Source organism: Gracilinanus agilis, chromosome 4 (genome assembly GCF_016433145.1).
Source record: "Gracilinanus agilis isolate LMUSP501 chromosome 4, AgileGrace, whole genome shotgun sequence".
In the NCBI taxonomy this organism is placed as follows: Eukaryota; Metazoa; Chordata; class Mammalia; order Didelphimorphia; family Didelphidae; genus Gracilinanus; species Gracilinanus agilis.
In genome coordinates, this window is record NC_058133.1 from 35,032,664 (window position 1) to 35,059,380 (window position 26,717).

General features: G+C 49.6%; 1 protein-coding gene across 1 annotated transcript in view; it reads right to left on the reverse strand.

The window, feature by feature from the left end:
- Nucleotides 1–26,717, reverse strand: part of SZT2 (SZT2 subunit of KICSTOR complex) — a 75,578-nt gene that overhangs the window by 26,556 nt on the left and 22,305 nt on the right. Inside the window, exons 14-46 of the mRNA XM_044674831.1 lie at nt 24,274–24,388; nt 23,563–23,771; nt 19,540–19,755; nt 19,343–19,421; nt 18,446–18,540; nt 18,167–18,335; nt 17,958–18,072; nt 17,758–17,871; nt 17,276–17,443; nt 17,126–17,175; nt 16,849–16,945; nt 14,946–15,110; nt 14,503–14,707; nt 13,888–14,003; nt 13,573–13,789; nt 11,387–11,522; nt 11,209–11,301; nt 11,027–11,105; nt 10,654–10,941; nt 10,422–10,563; nt 10,230–10,337; nt 10,088–10,151; nt 9,729–9,914; nt 6,943–7,101; nt 6,762–6,867; nt 6,491–6,562; nt 6,114–6,360; nt 5,212–5,311; nt 3,044–3,173; nt 2,645–2,797; nt 2,359–2,461; nt 2,136–2,241; nt 1,511–1,622 (exon numbers count right to left, since the gene is read on the reverse strand). Of these exons, the coding sequence (XP_044530766.1) occupies nt 1,511–1,622; nt 2,136–2,241; nt 2,359–2,461; nt 2,645–2,797; nt 3,044–3,173; nt 5,212–5,311; nt 6,114–6,360; nt 6,491–6,562; nt 6,762–6,867; nt 6,943–7,101; nt 9,729–9,914; nt 10,088–10,151; nt 10,230–10,337; nt 10,422–10,563; nt 10,654–10,941; nt 11,027–11,105; nt 11,209–11,301; nt 11,387–11,522; nt 13,573–13,789; nt 13,888–14,003; nt 14,503–14,707; nt 14,946–15,110; nt 16,849–16,945; nt 17,126–17,175; nt 17,276–17,443; nt 17,758–17,871; nt 17,958–18,072; nt 18,167–18,335; nt 18,446–18,540; nt 19,343–19,421; nt 19,540–19,755; nt 23,563–23,771; nt 24,274–24,388 (4,514 nt within the window). The remainder of the gene's footprint in view (nt 1–1,510; nt 1,623–2,135; nt 2,242–2,358; nt 2,462–2,644; nt 2,798–3,043; nt 3,174–5,211; nt 5,312–6,113; nt 6,361–6,490; nt 6,563–6,761; nt 6,868–6,942; nt 7,102–9,728; nt 9,915–10,087; nt 10,152–10,229; nt 10,338–10,421; nt 10,564–10,653; nt 10,942–11,026; nt 11,106–11,208; nt 11,302–11,386; nt 11,523–13,572; nt 13,790–13,887; nt 14,004–14,502; nt 14,708–14,945; nt 15,111–16,848; nt 16,946–17,125; nt 17,176–17,275; nt 17,444–17,757; nt 17,872–17,957; nt 18,073–18,166; nt 18,336–18,445; nt 18,541–19,342; nt 19,422–19,539; nt 19,756–23,562; nt 23,772–24,273; nt 24,389–26,717) is intronic.

Below are 26,717 nucleotides of genomic sequence, written 5' to 3' on the forward strand. Positions count from 1 at the left end.
GTCCTGGGTTCAAATCTGACCTTCAACACTTCCTAGCTATGTTGATCCTGGGCAAGTCACCTAACCCCCAATACCTAGACCTTACCACTTTTCTGCCTTGGAATTAATATTCAGTATTGATTCCAAGATAAAAGGTAAGGGTTTTAAGGGGAGGGGAAAGCCTAGAAAAGTAGGAAAAGACTTGCTCTTCCAAAGGGCCTCCTCCTCAAATGGATTTAAACCTTTCATCCCCCCATCTCCCCTTAAATCAGGGCAGAGTGAGACCAGATAGATGGTACTTCCTCTCTCCCACTTCTGCCTCTGGAAACTGAGGTGGTTTCCTCTTGGGAGGATTGTGAACTGCCCGGAGGTTAGTGGGGGTGGGTTTCTGTCTGGCCTCTACACCTCTACTGCCAAGCTCACTGCTTTCTACATAGGGGAGCTTCATAAATGCCCATTGCGGGGCAGCTGAGTAGCTCAGTGGATTAAGAGCCAGGCTTAGAGATGGGAGGTCCTAGGTTCAAATCTGGCCTCAGACACTTCCCAGCTGTATGACCCTGGGCAAGTCACTTGACCCCCCATTGCCCACCCTTATCACTCTTCTGCCTTGGAGCCAATACACAGTATTGACTCCAAAACGGAAGGTAATGGTTTAAAAAAAAAAAAAAAGCCTTGCTAACAATGAGAGCTGGCCCAAAGGACAAGACCTGGTGGGTGGCAACCTAAGTATTAGACCTGGTGATGGGAAGGAGACTCCTGGGGATCTTCCTGACTGAATGATCTTGGGAAAATCGCTTCCTCTTTTTGAGTTTGTTCCTTCATTGGAGTGAGGGAGGTAATAACATTAGTACCAACTCAGGGTTGTGAGGATCAAGTAAGCTCTGCAAACCTGAGAGCTCTCCAGGTCTAGGCAGAGCCAGATTAGTGCTGGGGAGGCAGAGGGGAGGCAAGGGGGCTGTTGGCAGGCCCTCAGTGAGCATATGGGAGTGAAGAAGGGAGAGAGGCCAGGAGGTAAGGTAGAGAGGAGACCTGGGAACTCCTTGAGGGAGGAGGGAGAACAGGTTTAAGGCCACCCTGGATCTCAAAATGGTGAGGAGAGGTGAGCAAGGGCTGGGGCTGAGCCTGGGAGCGGCTCTCCCTGCCCAGCTCTGCTCTTAGAACCACAAGTTCAAGCCTGGACAAGGTTCATCCTGACCAGGAATTCCTGACAAGGGGGCATCAGCCTCCACGTCAACACTCCTGTGGTAAGGAACCTCCCAGCCCTCCTAAGGGCCCCAACACACCCCAGACAGAGCCTGATGAGTCTTCTTCACACAGAGGACGCCTTCCTTCCCCTTTACCACCCCCTGCCCAGCTCTGACACCAGCCCTGAGTTGGTCCTCAGTACCTAGGACAGCCCTAGAGCTGCTGTGGCCCCTGAGCTCTCTTTGCCTGAGGCCAAACAAACCCACAGCTGCTATCCCCTGGCCAGATGTCAGGAGCCTGTCTTTTCCAACAAGGCCCCCAGCCCTGACCAATCCATAGGCCTTACCTGCCTGTCCCACACCATGTACCAGGAGCTGAATATGTCGGTCCACCTGGCCCACAGGGCGGGCTGTCTCAGAGCTCCGGCTGGAGGCCACATCTAGTGGGGATCGAGGGCCCTGTGCCAGGAGGGAACAGGGGATCAGAGAAAAGAGGGAAGAAAGGATGAAGTGAGGGTGGCACACAGCGGGCACAGGGTCCAGATTCAATTATGGAGCCAATATAGAGGGGATGTTGGGGGCAAGCAGTGATGGCACTGCTCCAGTGTTTAAACATCTTGCTCAGCAGCCTTAGTGCCAAAGGCAGAGGGAGCTTGACAGGACCCTAGGACCCTGGAGTCCAAGTCTGAGTCAACCCACTTAGGGGCCACAAAGTGTCTTGTCTGAGGTTACAGGGGAATAAGTGGAAGAAGGTCCTCTGATTCCAAATTCAGCCCTCTTTCCATAGCACCATTATTATCCCCACTTTATAGATGACAAAACTGAGACTCAAAATGCTCGAGTGACTCATTCAGGGTCACAGAAATGGGGAGATTTAAGACCAGATCTCCAAGGCTTCAGGACTCCAAGCCCAAGCTCTGTCAGGCCATCCGGACCCATAATGCTGGGATATGGGGAGAGGCAGTGACTTGCCGAGGCTTCCTCAGGGCAAATGGGCTCCTGGCTTCTGGAGAGGGCCAAGGAGGGGGGCAGAGCATCCCCATCCAGGATCTTCTCACTGCAGGATGTCTCCACAAGTCTACAAAGGGTAGGGAACTAGGGGTTAGTGGGGCTGGGTGTGTAGACACCAGCCAAGGCCCTTCCCTGCCCATACCCTCCACCGTTACCCCATGGGTTCCCCCACTGCTCCTCCTACCGCAGGTAGTAGACAGCTCGAGTCGCTCGCTCCTGGTACACAAACATGTTCTTCCTATTCACCACTGAGAAGGCATTGAGCACAGAACGAAGGGCCTGGATGGCTGTGTGGGATGACCAGAGACCCTGCAAAGGGAGGCTGGGGAAGGCTGAAACACCAGCACCCCAACCTGCCTACTGACAGCCCCCCAAGCATCCCTGGGCCAGGCCCATCCACCTTGTGATCCACCCCTCTCCCCACCCCAGCCCATCTGCCCAGAGACTTCCTTGGCCCCAAGCTCTCCTACCCCGGGACACCCCCATGCTGGGCCCCATCTTGAGTCGGGAATGGACACGGATCACGGTTCCCCAAACAACATTGCAGGAAAAGTGTCCTGGCACGAACTGCATTGTGGCCGCCAGGTAGCCTCGAGGGGGACAGCTCTCATCAGCAGCATAATCTGTGACAGGGAGCACTCTGGATCAGAGATCTCTCCTCCAACCCCAACACACACAACCTGGCCCCGTCCACTGATCAGGCTTAGAGAATGAAGCCTGACACTTCCTGGGATGGATGGGATGGCACCATGCCCTATGCTCTGGACTCAGATTCATGGCATTACTTTGGCAGTAGGATCTTCTGGTAAGGGGAACGGGGAGCTCAGGCTTCTACTGTCATTGGGTAGCCGAGAACCCCAGGCTCTTACCATCACTGGGCAGCAGGGCCCGCTGGCGGGGATGGAAAGGGGTCTCACTCCGCCATAAATCCTCCTCACTTTCAGCCACAAGCAGGGAGTTACAAACATGGCTGTCATGGAGGTCTTGAAGAAGTAGTCGCTGGAGAAGAGAAGGGGAGTGGTCAGCAAGCTAAAAAGACCTGTGGTTCAATAAATCAGGAGGTCCCTATGGTCACTCAGCCAAAGAGGGTTTCTGGGGTCACCAAGCAGTCAGGAGTCCTCCCTAAACCTCAGCAGTATCCCAGCCCAACCAGATCCCAACAGAAATTCTCTTTACAATACCCTGGATGAGTCATTGTCTAGACCCTGCTTGAAGGCCTCCAAGGGCAGTCCCTTTGCTCTGGGACAGCTCTCACTGACATCCAGGCACCAATGGTTCCTCTGCACCTCCCTTCCTTACTCCTGTTCCTACCTTTTGGTCTAAGCAAACCAAGGCTGATCTCCCTTCCTGAGACTTCCTAGGCTAAGAATAGAGTCATTTTGAGCTGGAAGATCCACCTTTTTTCCTCACAAGTAAGGAACTGAGGTCCAAACAGTTCTTGCTCTAGATCACACAGTTAGTAGGTGACAAAGCCAGGCCAGAAACCCAGCTCTGCCATCTGCCTCGAGCACCCTTCACAGCTCCTTCACACAGCCCCAAGAGCTGCAGGCCCTTGAAAAGAGGCCTGACCAGAGGGCAGGGGAGACCAGTAGAGCTATCTCCCTTGCCTAGGCTGCCATAAGATCCTCAGAGAAGGCAGGCTTCCCCCAGCTTGAACTTGCAGAAGTTGACTTTTCTGACCCCAAGTTAATGGATAGTGTATTTCACCTTCTTGCATTTGGTTCAACTAGCCTGTCCGGATTTCTGGGTCCTGCCACTAGTGGCCAGGTGCTGGCTATTCCCTCCTGCCAGACTGATGTCAAGGACAGGTCTGCCCCCAGGAGAGCCCTGGAGCCCCCCAATGTAGGAGGCCTTCCAAGCAGACATGGCACTTTCAGCCAGTCCCAAATCTACTGACTGGGCTCTCTCTTCATCCCCATCTCTGAATGGAGCCTTTTATCCAACATTTAGCTAAAGGCCTGGGAAACAGGACTTACATAGAGTATTCCCTGAGGAACAAGCTGAGTGATCCTCCAAAACCAGAGATCAGGTCAGTCTGGCACAGCCTGTTCTGGGGAAGCTAGCCTGCCTGGCTGGATCACTGGCTTTTCTGATCATCTCCTTACTAATGCTTTCTAGAACTTGAACAGCCTCTTCTGTTTTTAAAAATTTAGGATACCTGCCCTTCTCCAATCCTCCCCAAACCCAGGGATCCTACTGGACTAAGCCCTGCCTTTCCAGACTTCTCAGGCACAAACTTGGCAGAGAAATGGAAGAATCTCTCTTCCTGAGTTCCTTTTATTTCCATCACTATTACTAGTTCTTCCTGGGAGGAAGAAGCAGACATGGAACCAAATGTTCTAGGGAGTAGAAGTTCTTGCCATCTTTGAAGGATGAAAGGATCTTTCTAACAAACCAAGGGGTTCTTGGCCTGCTTTTTGACATTGAGGGTACACCTGCTCCCCAGATGTGTGATCCTGCCCCTCATCTTATTTCTTTTTCTGCCCAGGTGGTCTGTGGCCTACATCAGTGACAATAATCTTGTTTCTCTCCCATTGTTCCCCATTTGGCCTCCTGACATGAGTACAACTTTCTAACCTTCAGGGCTACTCCTCTCCTCTGCCCATCCACTCAGGGCACTCGTCTCACCAAGCCTCAGTACTATATGGAAGGCTGCATTGGTCTCCTTGTGGTCAACCCTTGCTCACTACTCACACTCTCAGCCTCTTGGCCTAAGGATTATAGCACTGGATTGTGGCCATTTTGTTTCTTTCTAGCTTAAAGTCCTTTGGGGTGACCTTATAAGGTCACCAACCAAGGAAGTCAGGAAGCCCATTAGCTGAGGGAATTGTGGCCAATGGCCTCTGAGGTCTGTGACCACTGTCTCTGGGGGCTTTGAGCCTGCAGAAAGAAAAGCACACCCACCTCTGTCAGCATGTGTTCAGTGCATACTCTTGACTGAGGGGCTTAGGGTTGAGCAGGTAGCACAAGCCCCGGTCACTCTAAAGGCTTGTGCCAGGCCTCCTCCTTCCCCAAGGCCACTGGCTGGATCACTCACCTGGTTGACCTCCCTGCAGATCTCTCCAACCTTTTTTGCCAAGAGCTGCTGTAGATGCCGGCACTCAGCGCCTGGTCCACCCTCATCCCGACCAAGGCTCCTAGAAGGGGCAGGCAGACACAAGGGCAGTCAGATGGAGGTACGGCCATCATGGAAAAGGAGACATCAGTTCAAAGACAGACTTCATGAGCAGGAGTTAAAGAGGAAAGCAGGAAGGGCTCAGAAAAACTGCTCCCAAAGAACAACTAGTCAGCTCTGGGATGGATCAGAAGCAAGGCCCACAGGCCATATTTGAGTTGTAAAGAGAAGAAGGGGACAAGAGGCCCCTAACTACTGCCTCAAGCCGATCCCATCATTGAGACATGGCTGTCATTGAGACAATTTAAATGCATTTAAATTGGGCTCTTTTTTCCATTGGAGCTTACTCTCTGAAACCACCAAGGACCATTCCTTTTCCCAGAGAGCTCTTATTTCATTCTTTCTTCATTCACATATATAGTCACTCATTCATTCCACAGAAGCAAGACTATCCTACCAATACAAGTGGGAGATCAGTTCTGGCCTTACAACTGAAGCAACAGCTGAAGGACCCACCCACTCTGGAGTGATACAGAACTCCCTGCAGTTATGGGCATTTGTTGAGGGAGGGGAAAGGATCCTCCTTGGGATCATATGACGGCACATGGGGGGCAGTATAGGAGTGCATCAGAGGGGAACAAATCCTCAAAAGGGTGATATGAGGGGTCCATTGAGGGTTAGGGACACTTGTCAGGGGCTATGGGTACTGGCCTGGGGTTAGGGACCCTTGCCAGGGGGGTAAATGGAAATAGCCAGAAACCACTAAGTTCTCACTTGGGGCTAAAGGGTCACTGGAAATTGGGATCCCCCAGGTCTGCCCTCACCGTGCATGGGCATAAACTTCCACTCGATCCTGCATCACACGGACAAGGAGCCAGAAGTCAGGCAGGCGAAGTTCTGGGAGGGTGGGGGGGTGCTGCTGATGCAGGGCCGGTCTTGAGGATGTCTCCTGGTCCAGGGGGTTTGTTGGCAGGAGGCCTGAAGGTTCCTTCAGTATGAGGACAACCTTTTCCCCTGGGGTCACCGTTGGTCCCTCATTTTCCGAGCTGCTACTGCTGCCCCCATCATAGCCTGGAAAAACAAGAACTTGGCTCACTGAGCACATGTCTCTCCCTGGACCCTCCCTCTCCATCCCTGTTTGCTGCCCAGCTCTGCCCCTCCTCCCCCCAGACTCTACCCCTAGTTCTCATCCCCAGCTCACCCAGCTGATCAGAGTCCACACTGCCCTGGCTAGACACAACACTTTGTCCTCGACTGGGCCCAGGATGACTCCCTGGATGAGGGAGGGAGAGCAGTGAGGCCTTCATACCCTTTTACTCGGCATCCCATTATCCTCTCCTCTACCCAATTCTTACTTCAACAAAGATGTCTCCCACAAAGTTAGGATAGGGGACAAATCTAAGCTATAGAGAGGCATGAGGCCAACTCAATCTTGGAGGAGCCTGTGTGAGGCTGATGGCTGTCTTCCTTACCTCGGACTCCATGAGATCCCAGTGGCACCACACTGGGCAAGGCACTCAGAGTGGAGCCGTCAGTGTCATCAGGGGACCCAGGGACTTGGGGACTGGTTGGCAGAGCCTGTGGGGAGAGACTAACTCAGAAAGGAAGGCCTTCGGTGGCTCCAAATCCTGAGCACTGACCCTAGGCACTCACCTCTGTGGGGCCAGAGTGTGCTACTTGGTCCTCACGACTGAGCCAGGCCCAGGGGGCTGGGGACTCCTCACAGGAGCTGGGGCTAACAGACACAAAGAAGCAGCCACTGGCAGAGTCCTGGCAGAGGGAGTGGCCTGGGAGATGAAGTCGGCAGAACTCCTGGGTGGAAGAAAGATGAGATAGGAGGGAGGAAGCTAGGAAAATCTGGGAAAGGCAAGAATAAGGGGTATGTTGCCCAGGTGCCTTGGTAAAGGACTTGGTGTGCAGACCCAGGGGGCAGTCTCATGGAAAGCCAACCAAAGAAAGAGGGAGGGAAGGCAGGATCTCTAAAGAGAGCAAACTCTAGGATGGGGACCAGGAAGATGGGAGGTTGGTTCAGTCCATGGACTGGAGGCAGGGGACAAGATCAAAGGCATTGGAAGGATGAGGGGTATTGGGAAGACCTGGGCTTTTGGAGCTTATACCACTAACCTTTTCATCCCTCTTCAAACTTCCCATGGCTTCCCTCCCACTCCCCCAATCTCTTAGTCAATAACTGCTTCATATCTTACAGAGCTCTTTCCTCCTCATCTTCTATTACTCAGATACATCTCCTCCTTCACCTGGCTGTCTCACTTTGAAAACATGGTCCTCCACCTTGCCAAAGTAAACCCATCTGGTTTTGATTTGATTTGATTTTTTAAAAATCTTAACAATTTTCATTTAATTAATTAATTTAGAATATTTTTCCATGGTTACATGATTCATGTTCTTTCTCTCCTCTACTCCTACCCTGCTCCCTTGGCCAAAGAGCAGTTCCACTGGGTTTTACATGTGTCACTGATCAAGACCTATTTCCATGTTATTAGTATTTACATTAGGGTGATTGGTTAGTCTACATCCCCAATCATATCCCCATCGACCCATGTGATTAAGCAGTTGTTTTTCTTCTGTGTTTCTGCTCCCACAGTTCTTTCTCATAAGTCTCTCAGAATTGTCCTGGATCATTGCCCTGCTGCTAGTAGAGAAGTCCATTACATTCGACTGTGCCACAGTGTATCCATCTCTATGTATAAGGTTCTCCTGGTTCAGCTCCTTTCACTCTGCATCAATTGGTTTTGATTTTAAAGGATTACTCTTTTACAAAACTGAATAACATGGAAATGGGTTTGAGTGAAAAAATATATATGTATAACCCATGGAATTGCTTGTCAACTCCAGGAGCAGGGGAGGGATGAGGAGAGGGAGAAAACATGAATCATGTAACCATGGAAAAAATTTTAAAATTAAAAAAAAAAACAACAACAAAGTAAACTCCTTTGCCTGCACAAGGGATCCCATGCCATGCCATCTCCTTCAGAAGATTGCCCCCTCTGTCATCCCCACTCTCACTTACTTGGAATCTCTTCCTGTGTCTCCCTCTTCCTGGCTTCTTCCTAACTGCCAAGTATACCCCAACTCTCAAGAAACTCTGATTCATCCATCCCTGCTAACCCCATGGCTCTCCACTTCTTGACTGTCTAAAATTGATGCCTCCACTTCCTTCCCTTTCACTCTTCTTAACTCTCTCTTGTCTGGCTTCCAACCTCAGCATCCCACTGAAACAGCTCTCCCTGAGGCTACCAGTATTCTCTTAATCCAACTGCCTGCCTTTTCTTGATCCTCATCCTTCGGGTCATTGAACTGACCATCACCTTTCTTGATCCTCTCTTCTCTCTAGGTTTTCAGGACATCCCTCTCTCCTGGCTCTCCTCTTGCCTCTGGAGGGCAAAACTGAACTCAGTCTTTTCTCCCAAACCCTTCCTATTTCTAACTTCTCTATGACAGCCAGGGTCTCACCATTGTCCCAGTAGCCCTGGGTCATTCTTAACTCCACACTCTCATCTTTCTGTAGACAAGGACCATCAACTTCAGCTCTGTGGCATCTCTTGAATATGCCCCCTTCTCTCCTCTGATGTGGCCACCTCACTGGCACAGACCTTCATCATCTCTCAGCTGGACTACTGATGGCCTGGTGGTGGGCCTCACTGCTTCAAGTCTCTCTACCAATTAGCTGTTCTCTAGTGAGCTATCAAAGTGATCCTCCCAAAGTTCATGGCCAGGCCACCTCCAGTCAAGAAACTCCAGTGGCTCTCTCTGACCTTAGCTTCTATGTTGTGTTCCAAGCCTGGCCCCTTCCTACTTCTCCCGCCTTTTTACACCTTCCTTACCCTCATACCCTCTCTGATCTAAGGACACTAGGAACCCTTTATCTTTGGTTGCCGAGTGTTTGCATTGGCTGTGCCTCCTGCTGGGAATTCTCTCCCTCCTCAGCTCTGCTTCCTGGCTTCCCTCAGGTTCCAGCCACAGTCTCATTTCCTATAGGAAGACTTTCCCAATTCCCCTTAATCCTAGCACCTTGTCTCTGCTAAGGATCGCTGGGTACAGAGTAGTTTGTATGCTGTCTCCCCATCAGATTGGGAATTTCATGAGGATGAGACCTATTTTGCCTCTCTTTGCATCCCCAGCTCTTGCACATTGCCTGGCACATATTAGGTGCTTAAAAAGTGCTCATTAGGATTATCTGTGAAAACTTGGCTACTCTCAGCAAGGCAATGATCTGGGGCAATCCTGAAAGACTTATGACGGGGGATGCTCTCTATCTCCAGAGAAAGAACTGTTGGTGTCGTCTTTTCACATCAATATATTTTTGGTTTTATTTTGGGGTTTAGGTTATGTATGAGTGTGCTCTTACAACAATGACTTATAGAAGTATGTTTTGCATGACAACAAAAAAATGGGGGGAAAATGCTCTTTAGCTGACTGACCTCTTTAAACCGAGCCAAGGAGCGTTCTGGCCCAAAGACAAAGCTGAGAGGCAGCGTCTGCCGAAGGCAGGTTGAGCGTCCAGGGGAAGCATGGATGTGGGCGGCTACTCGCTGGAGAGAGGAGCTGCTGGGAGCACCCCCCTGACGCAAGGCCCCCACCATCTCATCTTCAAGCAGCCAGCGAATCTGGGAGTAGAAGTGAGGGGTGAGAGCAGCAGTCAACAGGACAGGGCCCTGGAGAGGTCCTAAATTTCAGGTCCTCCTCCAGTTTACCTTCACCAAACTACAAGGAGCACCATCTCACCAGCCCCACAGGAATCACAAGGTCTCAGACCCAGGGCCAGGACAAAGGGTCTTACCTCACTCATGGTGGTCTCGATTGCCTGTCTGTGGGGTAAGGGGAGGCTGGATAGCCCTGGTTGCCTGGATAGGGAAGGAGTTCAGGGTCAGTGTAGATTAGATCAGACAAGGGTTGAGGGCCCTAGCCTCTAGGAATCTTACCTCTCTATCTCTGGTGGAGGCAGAGAGGGCCCCAGGCTGTCATCAGAGCGCAAGGAAGAGGGTCGCCCAGGAGACCGAGGGAAAGAGGTACTGCTCTCAGAGACAGACCTGAGGAAGCAAAAGAGAGCTAGTGAGCTCTGACTGAGACCCTGGGAGCTCCAGAAGCCACTTGTAGACTCAAGCATGCCTGACCTGTGATGTTGGGGATCAGAGGGTGGAGGCAGCTCCACCTCCAGAGGCAGTGTGAGGATGAAGACGTCCAATGTCACACTGAGGTCCGACAAAGCCAGGCGACCTCCCAAGGGTGGGCTCTCCAGAAATGACAAAACCTGACCTGGACAGGGAAGGAGCAGAAGTGTTGGAGCCTCAAGGTTTTGGTGGACAGGTACCCCCTGTAGGTCCCAGGGCTGGCAGAGAAGCTCACCTAGGCAGGTGGGCAGTGTATGCACAGGCACAGAGTTGTGCTGTCCTCGGAGGCGCACAGAGCATGTGAGGTGCAAGAAGAGGGGAGGCAGGTCATGGGCAGTGCCCTCAGGGCCAAGGGTGGCATCATCTCCCAGAACACTAAAGGAGTCCTCATCAGGGTTCATGGTGTCCTCATCAGACAGGGATGTGGAGTCTGGGGGCTCCCCCTCCGGGTCCCGGCTATCTCGATATTCCACTTCCAGTTCTGGGTCGCTCTCTGTGGCAATGCAGCCCCCTGACACCTCTCCTGGGGACATAGAACAAGTGGCCTATGACTTGGGGGATAAGGGAACAGGAGGACACAAGGTCTCTACCCAGTACTAAGTGCCCACCTTCATCGCCTATTGGCTCAGCCTCTGAGAGCTCCAAGTCACTGACTTTCCTGTCCAGGGTATCTCGAGAGCTCTCATCCTGCTGGAAGAAGGCACAGAAAGTGGTTGATGGGCACAGGATGAAGGGAGAAGTGAGGACACAAAATGTGAATGTTTTCGAGGACACTGGGGGCAGGTCTCACCTCACGTTTGCTGGAGGGTGGGCAATAGAAAAAATAGTGGGGGTTGGAGGGCACTGTTCGGAAATGCAGGCGACTGATCTCCAAGAACTTTTCCTATCAGAGAGGGGACACACCGGGTGAGGGCCACAGGTTGGGCCTCAGTGGCATCCCTTGCTCCCACTGCTAGCCCAGGCCCCACCTGAATGATGCTGTGCAGCCGGCTGTGGACCCCATCTGAGAGCTGGCAGACCTCTGAGAGAAGGAGCTCAGGCCCAGGAATGCCTGGGCCTTGCGTGCGCTGGGCTTCAGGCTCACTGTAATCCTCTGGCTCTGCACTGGGGTCAAGGAGGAGAATTTAGAGCAGGCAGTTCCTGGAGGCCAGGGTCAGCCCTATCTATACTGGCCAAGGGCCTAGAGGCCTGTGTGCCAGCCACAACTGGCTCTCTCTGCTCCTACAGAAAGCCTTAGCCTTTGATGTGACTCCATTACCCTATTTTCCTTAGGGTTTTAGGGACATCCCTCTCTCCTGGTTCTCCTCCTGCCTATGTGACCTCTCCATTTTTCCTTCAGTCCTCCACCATAAGACCTTTAACCATGGCAGCTCTCTTCTCTTGTTTTCTCTCTTGATACAGTGCTCCTTGATGATCTCCTCAGCTCCCATTATTCTGATAATCATCTATCTCTAAGCAATGATTCTCAGATCTAATTATCCAACCCTTACCCCTCCCCCAGTATTCAGGCTGGCATCTCCAACATAACATCCTATAAACATCTCCTGCTCAACATGTCCCAAAAGGACCTCATTCTCTTTCCTCTCTAAGCTTTCCCCTCCCAGCTCAGGGGTCCAAATCCTCTCACTCCCTAGATCAAATTGTGGCCTCTTGATTCTACCACTGTAATAATACTTGTGTGGGCCTCTTCTTTGTTCTGACATTCAGTGCCACCCCGCACCTGGACCACTGCACTAGCAATGGGAGAGTGTCTCTAGAGGGTGTCTAGAGGGACCATTCTCCTCTAGCTACCAAAGTGATTTTCCCAAAGTGCAGGGTTGACCATACCACTTCCCTAACATGGTGAACCTGGGGGAGCTCCCAATTATGACCAGGATCAAATCTAAAAGCTTCAGGTGTTCAAAGCCCTGCTAAGATGGTCTTTGGGCTCCATTCAAGTCCTCTTCGATCCAGGACCACTGGTTGTTCTTCACACAGACCCTCTACCTCCCAGTTCCCATGACTTCCTTTGGGTCCAGCTAAAACCCCTTTGGTGACTTTCTCCAATTAACCCCTGCCCATCATGTCTGATCATAACTGTTTGCGGGCCATCTCCTCCACTGGACAGGGAGCTCCTTGGGAGCAGGGACTATCTTTTGCCTTTCATGATATTCCCAGTACTTGGCCCAGGGTCTGGCACACAGTAGGGGCTTTACCATTGCTTGTGGATTGCCTTAGCCAGAAGGAGCTCCTTCCCACTCAGGCCTCTCCAAGCAGCTGGTGAGTTCTATCAGATTCCAACCAGCATAACTGATTGTGTCACTCAATATGAGCAATTCCTCTCACAAGGGAGAGAATTCCTTTCCATGGCCAGGAACTGGATCAGATCTAATGATAGCTAGCATTACATGGCACTTTGAGATTTGGGTATATATTCTCTCACTTCATCTTCATATCAACCCAGGGAAGTAGATGTTATTATCATCATCTCCATTTTATAGACGAGGAAACTGTAGTTTAGGGAGGTTATATGACTTGCCCAGAGTCACACAGTTAAGTTTCTGAGGCGGGATTTGACTCTTCCTGATGATAGGTCCAACATTCTATGCACTGTTCTACCAGGCTGCCTTTGGCCTTTTAATCTAAACTGATTTTCTGAGTTCTCAGCCCAGACTGGACTTGGCTCCTACTAACTCATTCTCCACCTAGGCCATGAGCTTCTACTTTTCCCTGGCTGATGGCCAAAGTGCCCTTTTGCCTCACTGGCCCCACATCCTAGAGCTGCTCTGGTCCAGGGGGTCAGGGTATCCCCCTAACTCCGGAACTTCCTTCATGCCCTAAAAATGACATTCGCAGTAGGTTTGTAATCCCCCCCTAACCCTGGCCCTAGCTTACCCCATTCTTGGCAGCCAAAGTAAGTTCCAAGGGCAGGGACTCCATCTCAGGCCCCTCCCTGATTCCCAAAGTCCTGAGTGCAAAAGAGGTTACTGGCTCATGAGGGTCAAACACTTGGGGCTAGCTAGAAGGGACTGGGAAATCACTGAGTCCAATTCCTTCAATTGTACAAGAGAAAACAGGTGTAGAGAGGAAGCAGCTGAGTTAGGATTCACCTTAAGCCTTTATCTACTACAAGACATGCTTAGGGAAATAACCTGGGGTTAGTGGCTGACCTCACCTCAACTCCGAAGCCAGGGCTGCCTTGTCACGAGGCTCAGAACTCTCTTCGAGGCTATAGCTCCCAGGCCCCTGGAGCAGGCCATGAGCATGACCACAAAGTGCCAACAGGAATGGTGTGATGTCAATCTCCTGAAGCAGCTCCTCACAAGCATCCACAGCTACCAGGAGGTCCTGGGAGCTCACGGCATGGGCCTGCTGGAGGCTGCGGAACAGGCCTGGGTGGGGTGAATGGGGTGTCAATTGGCCAAAGCCCCTCCCCCAGGGTGCACAGTTATCAAAGGCTACCCCAATCTACCCAAACCCAGCTGTTCACCTCGGACATAGCAACGTTGGGCATGTTCCTGAAGCAGGGCACAGTGATCTGCCACTTCCTTGAACTTGGGGTCCAGCCAGGCAGATGTAGGGGAAGGGTGCTCAAGGAACTGAGACCTGGATGGAGGAATGTGGGCCTCAAGAGATCCATGCAACACGGTCAGCTTCCCTAATCCCAGATTCCCATTTGCAAACACTTCCAGACCACTTGTCCATCCATCCATCCCATCCTTCAGGCCCATCTGTCTGTTTAATCCAATCGCTCTGTCTGTCCATCCAACCCATCCATCTGTCCATCCCCTCTCACCCCCACATAACTTGTCCATCTAACAGCATGCAAACCCCCTAGCCCAGTGATGGGCAAACTATGGCTTGCAAGCCAGATGGGGGCCCCCTGAAATGTTCTATCCCACCAAGTGACATTATTCCTAATCTGACGAATACAATGAGTAGGATACAATACAATGAAACTTCGAAAGAGTTGCCTTAGAAACAGACTGACAGAGGAGCATTTCCTTTCCTTTGGCCCCTCTTTAAAAAGCTTGCCCATCACTGGTCTAGCCCATTGTGCGCTGCACAAATGTCATGGAAAAGTGGAGGGCTGGGAGGCACTCACGTGAGGGTAAGTTCTTGAGGAGACCTGCAGGGCTGTGTGCTGACCACCTGCTCTCTCAGTGCATCTAATGAGCAGCTGTAGACATAGACTGGACAGCGAGTGCGCGGTCCTTCCCCCCCCTCAGTTTGGGAGGACTGACGCCCAGGCCAGGCTTGGGGGTCCTTTCCAGAAGGTGGAGCGAGCTCCCTCTGATCCTGGACTCGGTCTACAGGGAATGAGAGGAGAGGCAGCATCATGGTTCCCCCTTACCACCTGGCCCTCCCTAATCCCTTAGTTCACCTCTGGACCCGTTAGACTCTATGTTTATAACAATCTTTTTGGAACTTTATCCCCTAGCCCAGAGCCTGGGACACTGTAGGTGCTCAATGAATGATGATGGCCCAAGGCCTGAGTCACACTGGGCCCACAGTACCTTTTCCCCTGACCCACAGGAGAGACCTTACCATTGGCAGGGGTCACACTGAGGGCAGGGATGATGGCTTTGGTATCCTTCTGGCCCGCTCCTCCTATATCCTCAGGGCTAGAGATGGCATTCCACTCCCCCAGTGCAGGCCTCATCTCTTCCTGAAGGGGTCGGCCAAGACCGCAAGCAACTAGTCGCTGGACATCTGGGAGTGTTCGGAGAGAAAGGAGAACTGAATTGGTCAAGAATGTAGGGGAACCAAAGAACTTTAAAACTGTGCATACCCTTTGAGCCAGAAATACCACTATTAGGTCTGTATCTCAAAGAAATTTTAAAAGGGGGGAAAAGACCTGTTGGTGCAAAAATACTTCTAGCAGCTGTTTTTTTTTTTTTTAAACCCTTACCTTCCGTTTTGGAGTCAATACTGTGTATTGGCTCCAAGGCAGAAGAGAGGTAAGGGTAGGCAATGGGGATCAAGTGACTTGCCCAGGGTCACACAGCTGGGAAGTATCTGAGGCCAGATTTGAACCTAGGACCTCCCGTCTCTAGGCCTGACTCTCAATCCACTGAGCTACTCAGCTGCCCCCTCTAGCAGCTGTTTTTATGGGGCAAAGAACTGGAAACTGAGCAGATGTCCATCAATTGGGGAATGGCTGAACAAGTTGTGGTATCTGATGGTAACTGTTTTATAAGAAATGATGGGGGCAGCTGGGTAGCTCAGTGGAGTGAGAGTCAGGCCTAGAGACGGGAGGTCCTAGGTTCAAACCCGGCCTCAGCCACTTCCCAGCTGTGTGACCCTGGGCAAGTCACTTGACCCTCATTGCCTACCCTTACCAGTCTTCCACCTATGAGACAATACACCGAAGTACAAGGGTTTAAAAAAAAAAAAAAAAAGAAATGATGAACTGGATGATTTCAGAAAAGCCTGGAAAGACCTACATGAACTGATGCAAAGTGAAGTGAGCAGAAGCAGAACATTGTTCATAGTGACAGCAATATGATGTGATGAACATTTAGGCCTGGCTTAGCAATTCCTAGCAATACAGTGATCCAAGAAAATCCTCAAGGACTCATAATGAAAAATGCCATCTGCCTCTAGAGAAATATCTGATGGAATCTCAAGCCTGAATGCAGATTGAGACATACTACATTTCACTTTATTTCCTCCCTTTTCTTTTGTTTGAGTTCTCTTTCACAAAAGGACTAATGTGGAAAGATGTTTTACACTATCATACATGTAAAATTGATAGCAGACTGCTTGCTATCTTCAGGAGTGGGGAGGGTGAGAATTTGGCTTAAACTTAATGAAAATTAAGGTTTAAAAATTATTTTTTCATATAATTGAGTTAAAAATAAAATATTAGTTTAAAAAAAGAATGCAGGGGATCTGAAACTGCCCAAGGTCCCCTTGAAGGATGCTAAGGGGAACCTGGGCCCACGACAAGAGTCATAGTCAGGACAATGCTGGCCAGCTGAAGGTCAAGAGGGAAGGAGGGAATACTGATGAGCCTAGCAGCCTCCAGGGATTTGGCATGAATGGATATAAAGGTGTCAGAGAAAAGGGAGGCTCTGGGAGCCTGAGACTGGAACTAAAAGGAAGGACATACTCTCTAAAATGAATTAAGTTTTCATCCCTCAACTACAAATGATTTTAAGGATAAAGCCCTGGGGCTTCTGCCTTTAGGTGGAGTGGTGCTGACAACCCTAATCACACCCCTCATCAGAAAGGGGCCTCAGTAGCTTCCAGCTTGCCCTGGAATGAACCAGAGGCCTCTCTAGAACCATTCTGCTCCATGACCCATGACAGCTCGGTAAGCCTTGATGTTCCCAAGTGAAGGCAGTGATCTCTGTCCCAGGTCCCTTGCCTGCCTACTCCAAAGTGAGAACTAGTATAGAGAGCAGGGAACAGCATCTCCCCTCAGTGGGTGACAGAAAGGCCTTACCTGTGAGGGTGCTTGGGAGGAAGGTGAGCAGCACATGCTGTGGCGTCACAAGCCGGCCATAGCAACGCCATTGAGGGGGTGAGGTCTCCACAGGAAGCTGTGTAGAGGTCAATGGAGCAGATCCTTAAGAGAAGCCAAATGCTAGCCTGCTCACTCCCAATATCCTCCTCCCTCCTGCCATGCAGGAATGCCCCCCATCCTGCCTTGGCCAGCCTCAGAAGGGGGCTCAGGGAAGAGAATCCAGACTCAATGGAGCTGTGACCACAGAATTACTCACATCCTGAGAGCTGCCTGTGCGACCCTGGTGCTCCAGGGAGGGACGTGCCTCTGGAAGCAAGAAAAGGACTGTGTTGGTGGGCAGCCAGGCCAGGGCCTTAATCAGAAGGGTAGCAAGTGGGGAGGGGATCTAAGGATCAAGACCTCTCACCTGGGCCTGGGGATCCCCATTGCAACACCTGGCTCAGAAAGGTCTTTTGTTCAGCAGCAGAAAGAGGGAGTTCACGGTCACTCAGCTCCTGCCCCAAGCAGCGGTGCAGCAGGCCCAGCAGGGTATCATTGGCAGGACAGTGGGCCTCAGGGCTAGGGCCTTCAGCCTCTGAACAGCACAGAATCAGCTCAAAACCTGAGCCTCTGCCCTTTTCTACTACTGGTCCTAGGGGCTCCCAGTCAAGCTCCCCACACCCCACAGAATCCCCTGAAGTCTTGACCCTCCCACTGGATCCCCGGAGGCCCTGTCCCCACCCATAGGATCCTCTGAGGCCCTGACCCCACCTATAGGACCCTCTGGAGCCCTGTCCCCATCCACAGGACCCTCTGAAACCCTGACCCTCCCATTGGATCCCCTGAGACCCTGCCTCATATCCCATTCTGCCCTCCCTTTGCAAGCCTGGAAGGTCCCAGCTGGACCACCTCTAGTGAGCAGGACAAAGGATGTTTGCATTCGCTGGCAGCGTAGCAATAGCTGCATCAAGTCAAAACGGAATGGGATCTCATGGACACAGGAACCTGCCACCATGTCACGTCCTTGGATAGGAAAGGGAGAGGCTTCAGTATCTGGCCTTGGGTAAGAGGCAGGATGTTCCCTCCCAGCCTTGCTGGCCAGCACTGACCATCAGGAGCCTTGGGCTCAGGGGGTGGGGGGCTCCATTCCTTGCTCTGGCAGAGATGGCTCAGGTACTCAAAGCTGAGCATGGAGCCAACGCAGGCAGCATCCCTGGGAAAGAGCTACAAGGAAGAGAGGAGCAGAGGCCCCAGTGAGGGCTTGAGGCCAGTCTGGTGGCCAAAGAGGTGGTGGGGCTGGGATGGGGCCTGGACTCACCGCTCGGGGAATCTCGGGGTAGGTCAGGCCACGTAGATGCCTGCAGCCCTCAGGGCCAGGGCCCACACGCCCACACTGGGGCTCCACCCAGACCTCAGTGACCAAGTTCAGCTCAGAATCCCCCTCCAGGGCTTCTACTTCTGCATCATTGTCATCATCTGTAGAAAAACTGCCCAGGAAAGACCCTCAGAGAGGGGCCAGATGTCACAGGGGCTAAGACATGTACCCCATGGTCACTAGCAGGCATAGAGTTGGGGCATCCCTGGGTTCCAGGCTCACCTGTCCTTGGTAGAGGTGGAATGAGGAGGGAAGAGGAGATACTGCACAATGCATGTAGGGGTTTCATTTCCTCCTGCCACACCAGGAGACTCACTCTGTCAGTAGGGACAAGGACATGAGAAACACAAACAAAACCCCATGCCACCCCATTCCTGCTGGGAAATGTGGGATAGGTCCAGGGGCATGGCAGGATCTTGCTAAGCTGAGAATGCTGCAGTGCCACTGAGCTTAAGGAGCAGAGAAGCTCATGGTCAATACCAACCCAGGGGCTGGAGGGACAAACCATGTGACAGGGACTGGAAGACAGAAGAGAAAGGGTCAGACTTGTGACTGGACCACCAGGGGTCAGAAAGAAGGGGCCTGGTGTGTAGGCCCAACAAAGGAGAAGGGGCCTGATGTAGGCCCAAACAAGGCTTGCCCTGCAGAAGAAGCTCCAGTGGCAGAAGCCATATGCCCAGGGGGATCTGGAACAGGAGCCAAGCTGGTTGATCTAGAAATGGTACTAGACCACAAGCATGTCGGGATGAAATGGCAAGACTTGGGCACTAGGCACACCTTCATTCTTTGCTTTATTAGTCATGCTCCTTTAAGAAACCCATCCTCTGTCTCAGCATCCAAGGCTAAGGAAGGGATACCCAAGATTAAGTTTGGAAGAATTAAGCATTTACAGCATGGGGGTAGTGGGAAAGTGAGAAGGAAGCATCAGGGACTTCCCTGGGTACTAGAAGCTGCATGGGTTACCTGAGGCTGGGATCCCTGGAGCCCTGTTTCTACTCCCCATGGATGTCATTCAGAACTAAGAGGTTTAAATTTCTTATGTGTTGGCAGATAGAGGAAAGGGGCAGTGTCCCTGAGAGGTAGTAGGGGCTCCTTGAGGATGGGAAGAAGCGAAAATACCTGGATTGGAAGCTCTAGGACCATTGTGATGATTCCTTCCCCACTGGAGGCAAAATGGAAACCCTCAGCCAGACGGACTCTGGAGCCCAGAAGAGGTTAAGTCAGAAACAGAGAATCAACAGAACTGAGGAACACCCCTGCAGGCCCCACCATCTTGGAGGGGCTAAGGAGGAACATGTCAAGGTCAGATCACTTACTCAGTAAGTGTGGAGAGCAGCTGGGCGACAGCACTAAGAGGGAGGACAGGGGCCAGAGCAGGCTGGACAGTCCAGACCCATCGCTGATGATAGAGGTATCGTGACAAGGAGGCCAGGCTGGAGGAGGCTGAGCGGCCAGATACCAGGGGCAATGGGCCTGGAGGCTCCAGGGTCAGCATGAAGGGTGCCCGGTAATCCAAGGGTAGCTTTTCATACCTATGCATCAGAGGAACCAAAATATTACTCCCAGTCTCCCTAGGAACCATACCTCCTTATTCCTGAGGGGAACTTTCTCAATATCCCTTTAGTCCCAACACTTCTGCCTCCAAGAAAAGGCCCCTGTTCTTCCCCCTGTGCTACTCCTCTATGTCCCCACTCTACATCCCAGACTTCAGTCCAATTCAAAAAACATTTCCTTAACACCTTCACTGTAGGTGGTGAACTTCCTAATTCTTAATGGGAGGGTTAAAAGGAAAAAAGAAAATAACTAGAATCCAAGAGGATGCCCATCCTCTGGGGAACTGTAGAACAAATTACAGCATATGAATATAATGGAATATTACTGTGCTAAAAGAAATAATGAAAGACACAATTTCAGACCCAGGTAGTTGGAGCTGCCAGAGTGAAGGGCATTCATACAAGGACAACATGAGAAAGATGGATATCTTTGAAAGACTTCAGAACCCTGATCAAGGTAACAAGCCAGCTTGAAGCACATTCCTAGCCTCCTCCCAAAGAGGAGATGGGATATGAGGTACAGTACAGGGTGTGGCCTCTGGGGGGATTCCTCTAGCTTACTAGCCAGCTTGTATTATAAGGGTTACTCCTCTTTCTTTGTTTTTAGTAGGGGATGGAAGCAATAGTAATGGCAAAAGAAAGGGCCATTGTGATATTTAAAATATTTGTTATGGCACATATTCTCCTTTCCCTTGGGGTTCCAGTACTTGGCTCCCAGACTCCTTCCTTTCCACCCCAGCCTCTGTTTTAATACCCAGGGATTTCAACATGTGGATGGATTGCTGTTGCCCCCAACACCTTGAACTCCAAGCTCATCCACTCCTGGGACCTCCTTTTTTTCCACCTCAGTCACAAACGGGGACAAGCACACTTTTGACCTCACCACCACCAAAAACTGTTCTGCTTCCAAGATCAAGAACTCTATGAGTCTTCTCTCTCATCTTAAACCCCTCCCCATCCAGCTCTCCATGTGCCTAGGTAACTACACCATCCTCTCCTGGGCCTTGTCACAGCTAGCCCCCTATCTCTATTCACGCAATCCCTATCTCTGTTTGTCTTTCTGTCTCTTCCTCTCTCCCTCCCTTCCTCTCTGTCTGTCTCTGTCTCTGTCTCTGTCTCTGTCCCTCTCACTTATTTCTGCTACTCTTATCTTCCCCACCTTAAAAAACTCTCTTCAACTCCCCACGCCTACCTTTTAAAGGCAAACTCCCAGGAAAAAATCTATCTTGGCTACCTCTAGGCCTTCCTATCCTCCGGCTCATTTCTGAAGTCCCATCACTCACTGACACAGCTCTCTCAGGTCACCAGTAATCTCAACATTGCATGGTCCATGGCCTTTTCTCCAGCCTGACCTTTTCCCTGACCTTTGTGCGGTCTCTGACATTGTCCATCGCCCTTTTTTCCTGGACACTCTCCTTTCTTGGTTCTGCCTGTTCTGGTTCTCCTCCTCCCTGTCTGAATGCTTCTTCTCAATGGATATTTTTACTGAATATTCATCCATGTCCTCCCATTAACTATGGGTACAACCCATTAACTATGGGTTCATCCTGGATTTGTCTTGGTGATTTCACTATTTTCTGTGAGTTCGATTATTGTCTCTAGAAAGATGACTCCCATATTTATAAATCCAGACTTGGCCCCTCTCCTGTATTTCTAACTGTCTATTGGTCATTTCCTCTTCATGGTATCCAAAACTGAACTCATGACATCCTCCCCAATTCCGTATTTCTGCTGAGGGCAGCATGTCCTCCTAATCACCCTGGCTTAGTATTAGTGTCTATCACCCTTGCCTCCTTACTACCACTCATTCCCCACATCCAATCATTACCAAATCTTTTTCAGTCTTCACATTTCTCATATACATCTACCATCATCACCCTAATTTTGGTCCTCAGCACTTCTCACTTTGAATATGTAATTGTCTCTCTGCCTCAGATAGCTCCCCACCTCCAAATATTCTCCACAATACTTCTAGAGTATACGTCTGACCATGTCACTCTAGGGCAGTGATGGGCAAACTATTCCCCACTGGCCAAATCCAGGCCATAGTTTGCCCATCACTGCCTAGGGGAGGTCAAAAAACCCAGGGGCTCCCTAATACCTCTGCAGTGAAATTCAAACCTCTGTTGAGTATTTAAAACCCTTCCTGACCTGTCCCCTTCTATCTTTCCAGGCTGATTACACATTATTCCTATTCACACACTCTACAGCACAGTTGTCTGGCCTCACTGCTATTTCTACAAGAGGACTTTCCAGTTCCCAACTCTGGGCCTTTGCCCAGGCTGGCTCCTCATATCTGGAATGCTCTCTTCCTTCCCTTTAGAATCCCTTCAAAGCTCAGCTCAAATGTCATAGTCTATGTGGGGGTCTTTAGTTCCCCTTAGCTCCCAGTACCCTACCCCTAAATCCCCTTGTATTTCTCTTGTATCTACTTTTTTTTTTTTTAATTTATGTTTGTATACACTGGTCCCTAGTAGGCTGTGTCTAGTTTTGTCTTTGTATCACTAGCACACACTATGTGCCTGGCATACAGTAAGACTAATAAATGCTGGGTGACTGACTGAATCAACCCATGGGAGCTGATGAAATCACCTGAACAGTAGAGAGAGAAGGGAAGGGGATTCAGGACAGAGCCCTGGTGTTCAGTGTGAAAGAAGCTTAAACAAGTAGGGAAAACTAGGAGATCTGAGGAGAGAATATTGAAGCAAGGCCTACTCAGTAAAGTTGAAGGCTGCAAAGAAGCAAGAGTAGGACTGGCTTCCTGGCCATTCATTTTTACTGACTGCTCTATGCCTGGACTACTCTCCCTCCTCAGCTCTGCTTCTTTCAATTTCCAGCTAAAATCCCATCTACTATAAAAAGTCTCTCCTGTACCCCCTAATATTAGCACCTTGCCATTTCTGATTATCTCCAATTTATCTTGTTGATAGCTTCTTTGTTCAAAGTTGTATCCATGTTGTTGCTCCCCTCTGACTGAGTTCCTTGAGACTGTCTCTTACCTTTCTCTGAAGCCTCAGTGCTTAGCACAATACCTGGCACATAGAAGGAGCTGAATAAATGTTTACTGACTGACTGATTGATCAAAGATCTGGCAATTAGGAGACATTTGGGAACTCTAAAGAGAGCAGTTGCTTTTGAGTGAGGAGGGAAAAAGACAAACTGTGGAGTAGAAAAATAAGTAAGAAACCAGGAAGTGGACACCAAGAGTGCAGACAGTTTTTGTTTGGGGGTTTTCACCCCATTAAGTTGCTAGAGGAGAGGGGAGCTGTGAGATAATGATCTGAGTTGATGGCAGGGGCAAGGAAGGATTTCTTGAGGACAACTGAAAGCTGGACATATTTACAGGCAGCACAGAAGCCTATCAAGCAGGAGTATCAGTGATCACCAGGGCAATGTCCATGGGGAGAAGGTGCCAAAGGGAAAGGTCACCTCTTCTTCCAAAGCTGGCACTAAGGAGGGGAAGACAAATGATGAGTTGGAGGGGCTTAGAGCAACAGAAACAGGAGAGTTAGAGATGGTCTCTATCTGTCATTAAAGTAGCCATTGATCAGCAAGCACTGATTACACACAAAGGTCTGGGAGAGTGTAGCATGGTCATTCCCTTAGATCTCCCAGTTTCCCCAGACCCTTCAGTTCCATCAGTTCCCACTAAAACCTTACTTCACATTTCTAAGTCCCAACACAAACTCCTGTCACTTCCAGATCCCTCAATGCCCACCTCAGCACCCTGTCTCCTCTAGACTCTTTGCACCCCACCTCATTAGACCCATCCCTCAGTTGTCTGACCTGATCAGCAACTTGTCCAGGGGCTTCTGCAGGACTATTAGGCAGGGTCGATCAGATAAAGTGGGTTGAGGCACAAGAAGTGGGGGAGATTTTGAGGGGGAGTTGCCTGCCCCAAGCCCTTTCCGCTTCACCTTGGGGGTGGCCTCCTTGCTCTGTACACGGTGGGGGAAGCGCAGCTTCAAGATCTCCTCCCGCAGCTCATCCACAATCTGGGGGCCAAATCCAAAAGCAAAGAGTCATTCTCTTTTCTGTCAGTAATGGTCAGAGAATCGTGTGATTCCAGATCTAGGGCTGGCTGAAAGTCATAGTCCAACCCCTTCAATGAAACTAAGATCCAAAGAGAAGGACTTACTATCAAGGCAACAAGAAAGGTAAATGGTAGATTCAGGATTCCAACCCAATTCTGCTGCTTCTAAATCTCTGGGTGACTCCCCCGTGCCATAGAGAGGACACAGCCAGATTCCCATCCCCACTTACATTGGATCCATGGAACTAAGAAAGGGATATAAATTTACCCAGACACTCACAGGGATGGAGGAGAAGCAATGGTAGGGAGAGAGGAGCAAGAGTTCTACGTTCTCTGCCCATCTCCCTGGGTCCCTGCCACCCTTTAGAAAGAGGAGATTACTACTTTCCCAGGAGGGATTCAGAGGAAAATGGTAAGATTAACTGTATTCCAACCCAATCCACTCCCAGGCCTCATGACCTTACCTTATTGCGTAACTGGGCCGGTGTGCCAATGGGGAAACCAAGTCTGAGCACCATACATGGAGCTTTGGAGATGATTCGGACCATGTAGAAGGAGGAAGGGGGCAGGTCTGGGGCACTAAGGAGAAATGGGAGGTTAGCAAGGGTGGAGGTAAATGTGGGGTCAGTAGGGGAGGTAGGAGAAATCTAAAAGCCACGGGAGAAAATTTAGGGATCAATGGAAATAAAAGGCTCAGGCTGTGGATGAGGGAGACTTAGGGATCCTCAGTGGCAAAAGTGGTCAGTGGGGGGGATAAGCAGATATCTGAATCTCAGTCACTTCTCTCACATACACATGCATATGCTGAGTATATAGTCCTCAACCTCTTCACTCCAACCCCACTCCCACCCCCACCCTATGTACACATCGGTTTGTTCTCCTAGTCTTTAAGCTTTTCCAAATCTTTGATCTCTTCCCCTCCTTCAGACACTTGTATATTTATTTCTAGATAACTCTCACAATTATACTGCTTCCGACAAAGATTTCTTCTATATACACTTGGACTAATTTGACTGTTTTTCCTGCCTTTCCTGCCTTTTCTTTTTTAGTGCCATTTCTGCATCCTCTGAAAGGACTTCAGATGTTAGGATCCAAGAATGTGATCCTGCTGTCCTCCATGGGGAAGAGTCTGTTAAAATGATTTTTGCAGACCTTTTCCACTTTTCTTCCCTTTGTAGTCTTTCTTCCATTTTCATCTTTGAATGCCCTTGGGTTGACTGCTTAGTTGGATAGCTTGTCAGGCTTTCTTTCGATTAGTTTTACTCTCTGCTGCTTTTCTATGCTTTATGAAAGAATACTGCTCATAATTATCCATCACTTTTTCTGGTAAGATTTCGGAAATGAATTTATGTCTGAAAGCAGAGTTACCCTTGGCAACCATCTTTACTTTTGGCGAGTAAGATGGATATTTATAGGCTAAGGCATTTTGGAGAACTTTCTGGCCTCCCTCTTATGGTCATTTAAAATGGTTTACCTTCTAGAAGAAAGTATTGTAGCTGATATCATTTGTATTGTCCATAACTCATTTTTGATGTTCAGTTATTTATTTAAATTAGGTTTGGTTGTTTCAACTGTTTGTGTGTGTGTGTGTGTGTGTGTGTGTGTGTGTGTGTGTAAATCATAATTAAATACATTTTCAAGCATTACAGGGATTCTCTAAATTAGGTTGTTCTCTCTAAATGTATCAAACCATCATCAATGGCTTTCTTTAGCTGCCTGGTAGCATTACTGATCCTTGAAGTTTCTGTTCAAGTTCCTTACCCCCAGGCCACCAACCTTTAGTTTGGCTGAAGCCCCCCTGACCCCTAGGGCTTCTAAAAGTTCATCATTCCACAGTTTCCTCCAGTTTGCTCCTGGGGAAAGACTTTGTCAAAGATCTCACTGTAGAACTCCACAAATATAAAGTGTCTTGTTCTTATTGTTATTTTTTCTTTTTATATTTTGATATTCACTTGGTTGACTCATAGATAACTCCTGCATCAATAAGTCTTTTACTCTTAACAAATCATCCATTTAATATGTTATGATGTACATAATCTAAACCATGCAAGAAAGGGATCGTCCTTTAGTTTGTTCTTGAAGAATCCTAAGGAAAGGGAACTGATCCTTTCCTGGAGCCAACTTAGTCCCAATTTCATTACTCATTTTTGGGAGTTTGTCCTAACATGTAACTTTGTCCCATTGCTCCCGGTTCTACTCAAGAGACCAAATATAGGAAGTTTAAACTTTCCACCCATGACAGCTCTTCAAATGATTGGGCACAATCATTCTATCTTCCCAAAATCTTATCTTCTCTAGGTTAAACATGGATAGGTCCTTTAATCAATTATTCATAGCCCAATACTATCCTGGTCTAACTTATGTCCTTAAACTATGGTCCTCAGTCCTGAACACAATATTTCTGATGACATCTGGTAAGGGGAAGGTGGTGCTACCTTCCTATTCCTTGAAGCACTGTCTCTCCTAAACTAGCACAAGGTCCCTTTTTTGCTGCTGGGTCACATTTATCATTCTCATTGAGTTTGCAGTCCACTAAAACTCCCAGATTTTGTTATAACTACTCTTTAACCAAGCCTTCTCCATCCTTCCTTGGGAAGCTAAGTACCTAAGGGTACTGAAATTCATCTTATTAGATCCAGACCATGGCTCTACTCTGCCAATATCCTGACACTGCTTCCAATATACTATCTCTCCCACCTTTGTGTCATCTGTAGACTTGAAAATGCCCCCAAGCTTGTGTCAATGATAACAATGTTAAACAATAAAGAGCCAAACACAGGTCACTGGGATATTCCACTGCAGACCTCTTGCTATGCTGACACTGAACCATTAAAACTACTCTTTGATTTGGCCATCCAACCAATTCTGAAACCATTGATGATAGGTTTAGTCTAGGATGATCTGTTTC